Genomic DNA, 4901 nt, shown 5'->3' with positions numbered 1-4901 from the left:
TTCAGTACGCCACTGGCGCCTGTAGGTTGCATTTCGGCTTTCGCCACAGTGCCAGGAACGCGCACCTCGCGGCGCTTTCCTCCGAATTAAGTGTGGCATGGGAGGGGTTTCTCCGAGGAACTAAAATAAAAATGTTACCCATATAAAATTTAAGTTAAAATGTAGAAGGTTACGAAAAGTACAGTTGCAAAATTCCGGGATGGGCCACCACGATCCGTGGAATGGTGTTGGGGGTTTCGCCGCCGCTTTTATAGCCCGCCGTAGGCCGTACAGAACCAAACGCGTTTACCTATTTTGCTCCTTACTGGAAGCTCGGGCCTGGATGTTGTGAAAAAACCGCGTGGAAAAAAAAAGAAACGTTGAAGTAAAGTAAGGCCGCGGCTTCGCCACACACTTTGGTTCGGGCGCTCTGAAAAGTGACGCGGTAAGGCCATAGATTGTGCCACATTCGCTTATGTTTTTTAACTTTTGGGGGTGGGATAAAGCTTCACTTGCACCCTGATGGTTTGCACTCTCAGGTGGCAAAAAGAACTAGCAAACATGCAGTTTATGCGTCGCACAGTTCGGGCACTTATGCCAGAATGCTTAATAAATCTTCCATGACCGTTTGCCTTTTTGTAAACTATATTCTCGTTAAATTGTTCTCAACAAGAGGTGCCGCATTACATACTGCACCGGGCTAAAGTGATCCTAAAGATTAGAATCAACTCTTTTCTGATCCCATGGGCGGAAACGGGAACTGCATTCTCTTCTTGCCAGGGCGACTGCATCTCCAAGTGTATGCCTGGTTTCTCTTTTGGGTTGTGAGGGTCAAAAAGCGATTTGACCTAGAATAGAGGCTGGGCATTATTTTCCCCTCTCCTTTGCCAAAGGCCACAGCATTACTTTCCCTTTTTCCAATCCTCTTGGTGATGACAACCGCCCCCCGCACCACAAGAGCCCGGTAACCGCACCACGGGGGGGAACCAAGTGCGAGAAAAACCCACCACTTGGAGAACAGTGCGGCGCCAGGCTTACGGCATCACGAAGTACCAGGGCCCGCCGCGTCTTGCTTGGACGCAGTGTTATCCTTGTCGGTCTTGGGGTGCATTGCGCCGTGCCGTCAGCAGTATCATCCGCACAAAGTTACTGCTTAGTGGAAATGTGGAAGAGAATCCCGGCCCTACATTGAGGGGCACGCAATGGAACTCAGCTGGGCTAAAACAGTCGAAACGCCTAGCCTTGGGTAAGCAGCTCTACGGTGATAACATCATGTTGTGCTTACTGAGTGAAGCAAAAATGCCCCCCCCCCTGAAGCAGCTAGTTTTGGGCACCCTGGGTTCCAACATTATGGGATAGCTCGCACCTGTCGTGGTGGAGGCGCATCAATCCTCACCAGGGATGGGATGCAGGTAGAGACATGACCGGCGCTTGTGGTAGGCATTGGGCTTGCACAAGTAACCATCCATCTGGATGCAGGTATGAAGCTTACGATTTCATCAGCGTACCTTTCTCCTGCAGACACCAAGATTACTCCAGAGAACCTCGAGAGACTCAACAACACGGACGGGCCACAGCTCATAGGTGCTGACGTCAATGCACACGCATTGGCATCGGACAACGAAGTCCCGCCTGACCCTCGAGGTGGTGTCATCGTGCAATGGTGCATTGACAATGAGTTCCTCATTGCCAACACTGGAAATAGGACACGGTACACCGAGAGGCACAGAGGCTCCGCGCCAGATGTAACACTGGCCAAAGGCTGCGCAGTGACAGATTGGGCAGCGCGACCAACCCCGGACAGCGACCACTACATCATCACTTATACTGTCCAGGTGGGGGAGGATGACACTCCGCTAGAAGTGCCGCGGATCTACAAGACCCTGCTTACATGGAAGAAGGCAAACTGGTCGAAGTTCCGCAAACTGACCAACTCACACTGCAGGCTCAAACGAGGCATGAATCGCATAGACACCATAGAGAAGCACATCGCATCTGGCATACGGCTTGCCACAAAGGCAGCAGTGCCGGAGGGCAATCGACGCCAGTCCCCGTTCTGGACCCCTGAGCTGGCCGACTTGGATAAAGCAATTGCTAGCAAGCCCCACGCCCAATCCACTCAGCGGCTCAAGATTCGACGCAGAGAACTTCTTCGCGCAGCTGCCACTACCCGGTGGCGTGCGCTCTGCTCAAACCTTGAGGCCTCCAACGGAAACAGCTGGCAGATCATAAAGCGTGTATACGCCCCCCGCCCCCTCAGCACGCCCGCCGTCAAAGCAGATGGGGTTGTGCTTTCACACCACCAAAAGGCCAACCACCTGGCCCGCATGTACGCTGCAATAGCGCGAAGGCACTCGCGATCCTACCCCCCACCCCCAACCAAAACAAGGATGAGGACTTCCAGCCAATAACAATGGCTGAACCCAATCCCGCACTGCGCCTTCTACCGATAGGATCAGCACCGGGACCCGACATGACACATGGGGAGGCACTACGGCACCTTGGGGGAGGTGCGAAACACTCTACCCTAACGTTCTTCAACAAGAGCTTACGCACTGGCGTCGTTTCAAAGAGCTGGAGACACGGGATTATAATCCCACTCCTAAGCCTCGAATAGAATCGCCTGCATAAAACAAAGGGGCAGCGCCTTTGCGTTTCCGTGATCCGGCCAACCGCCCGGTATGTCAAGCCCGCTATGGCTGTCGGTCAAGCGCTGTGGTTCACATGGTCAACAAACATGGATTCACACGTGCCCGCGCACTCTGGAAAGTCAAGCATCCCACAGCTGAGGAGCCGCCGGACATCCCGCCAGAACCCCCTCCCCCAGCACCAAGGCCCAAACGCACTGCACTGGACACAACGAGCGATCTCAACCCGATCGTCAAGAAGCGTCGAGAAGAGTTTGCTTGCAACCTATGCGCGGCGTCGTTTAAAGGACAGGTGGGGCTAACAAGGCACCTTCGCTACTTCCACCCCCAGCAATACCAAAACGCAGAACGTAAACGAGCACGGGAGATGGAAGAGAAGGCCAAAACCTTGCCTTTTCAATGCGACCACTGTGGGTTCGGAGCCCTAAGTAAGACGGGGCTCTTATCCCACATTCGTGCCAAGCATCGCTCCCCACAAGACCCGCCACGAGCAGTGAAACCACGGCCCACATTATATTGCCCAATATGTCTCAGACCCATGGGCAACGCTGGAGGACTGGCAAGCCACATGAAATACAAGCACCCCGGCGAACAGAATACTAGAGCACAAGACCCAAACACAAGCACACCAAAACTCCCCAAGAGAGAGAGAGAGGACTCCCCTACCGTGCACGCCACTCCTATAAAGCAGGAAAAAGATGAAGCAGAATTGCCCCATCTTAAAAAGCGTACGAGAACAGAGGCTTCCTCTCCGACCGACGACCAGCCAAAGAACGAGGGAGCCGCCCCCCTACCGCCCGAGCGGCGGAGAGAGATACAATGCTTGGTGTGTTTGAAATGGTTCGCTTCTCTTGAATCCGTTCGACCGCACTGCAGAAGATGTCATGAGGGCCGCGGGGTTCCTGTAACGGTAAAACGCCGGCGGCTCCATGAGGATGCTTCTGATGACTTGCCTCTTTCTGCCTTCTCGTGCCCCACGTGCGGCTTCCAGTGCCACAGCAAACACGGACTCACTAGGCACCGCATAGTCAGCCACGGATTCAGGCCGAACATTGCGAAACCAAGCCAACGTGGACAGTGCGAAGAGACGAGCATGCACCTATTGAGCTGTCCCGCATTAAAGAGTCTACGCTGTCACTTTGGGGTGGATGGGGGCGACATGGAGAAGATGTGCTTCATGCAGAAGTTGGCTAAATACCTGCTTGCAGTGGAAAGGTTTTGTCCTCAACGGCCTTCCCCGACAGAACCGACGCCACCCATAGAGGTCCAGGAATAGTCCTCTCTCCCCCTCTCAGCTTCATCTCCCCTCTATATTTTTGTTGATCTCACGCAGAATGTGCTTCCCCCCTGAGAGAGCTACGGCCAATGGGGCAAGTAGGCTTTCCCGGCCCAGTTGAGAGCACTGAGCCGACCGATCCTCCAGCGCATGTTTCCTCAATGGACCGGCACAGCGAAACAGAGATCAAAATACCAAAAACAACAAAACAAAAACAGAAAAACACCAAAAATAACAAAATACATAACAAAACAAAGGGACCTCCTTTCACATAGAAATTAAGCAATAACGAACGTGCTCTACGATGGTGGCCAATGGAGCGGAGCCATCGACGAGAGTGATGAAGACACGAGGAAAAAAAAAAAATAACCAAACTCTTGTCAATGCTATCGGGGATCCCAGAAAAGAGGTCGACCTGGTTTTTAAGGCCGCCCAGAAACCGAAGAAACATTCCGCCACCCCTCCGAGCTATACGCGTTGTTTTCGATGCGGACGCACACGGCACCACAGCACAACTTGCTATGTGCAGGTGGGAAAAGACCCCGTTTAAGCCAAAAACGATTATCGGCCCCGGAAGCAGTGAGCCCCGGGGCCGGGAAAGCATTGGAATCTTTACCGGGTGCTTCGGGCACTGCCGGGCAACCGGGAAGAGGGCGTTTCGCCGCAGGAGGGGGCCAGCACGCCATTTCACCATGCCGGGCCCCCACGGGCGCCTCCCGCTCGGGAGGGTTCAGGTAAGACAGGTTCTTCCGCCCTTAAAGACCCCAGCAAACGGGTTTACAGGAATTGCGGCACCGTCACACAACCCATATGTCACAGCGCTGGCGCCCGGGGCGAATCGCATAGCCAAGGGCATATGGACCCATTCGGCATGGGAACAAAGGGCGCCCATCATGCGAAGATTCTGCGACTTCGCGAAAAGGAACGATCTCGAGGTTCAGGAGGAAAATGTTCCTCTTTTTATTGTAAGTCTACAACTCACCAAGAGCAGCGCGGTG

The 4901-nt window shown here is 53.8% G+C and overlaps 3 protein-coding genes across 3 annotated transcripts; all 3 read left to right on the top strand.

The window, feature by feature from the left end:
* Positions 1-1460: 1460 nt before the first annotated feature.
* DQ04_11441020 (Tbingi protein) lies at positions 1461-2390 on the top strand (the record flags this gene model as incomplete). Its single annotated transcript, XM_009316525.1, has 1 exon — positions 1461-2390. One exon carries the CDS (start codon positions 1461-1463, stop codon positions 2388-2390), a length of 930 nt encoding a protein of 309 aa, XP_009314800.1.
* A 313-nt stretch (positions 2391-2703) lies between these two features.
* Positions 2704-3903, top strand: DQ04_11441010 (Tbingi protein; the record flags this gene model as incomplete). The annotated part of the gene is made up of 1 exon (XM_009316524.1): positions 2704-3903. The coding sequence occupies one exon, from the start codon at positions 2704-2706 to the stop codon at positions 3901-3903; it is 1200 nt and encodes a 399-aa protein (XP_009314799.1).
* A 383-nt stretch (positions 3904-4286) lies between these two features.
* DQ04_11441000 (hypothetical protein) lies at positions 4287-4901 on the top strand (the record flags this gene model as incomplete). Its single annotated transcript, XM_009316523.1, has 1 exon — positions 4287-4901. A coding segment is annotated over one exon (615 nt), but the record flags the coding sequence as incomplete, so codon positions are not given.

The sequence above is a fragment of the Trypanosoma grayi genome, assembly GCF_000691245.1.
Source record: "Trypanosoma grayi strain ANR4 Tgr_1144_V1, whole genome shotgun sequence".
In the NCBI taxonomy this organism is placed as follows: Eukaryota; Euglenozoa; class Kinetoplastea; order Trypanosomatida; family Trypanosomatidae; genus Trypanosoma; species Trypanosoma grayi.
This window is presented reverse-complemented; position numbering and strand designations above follow the sequence as displayed.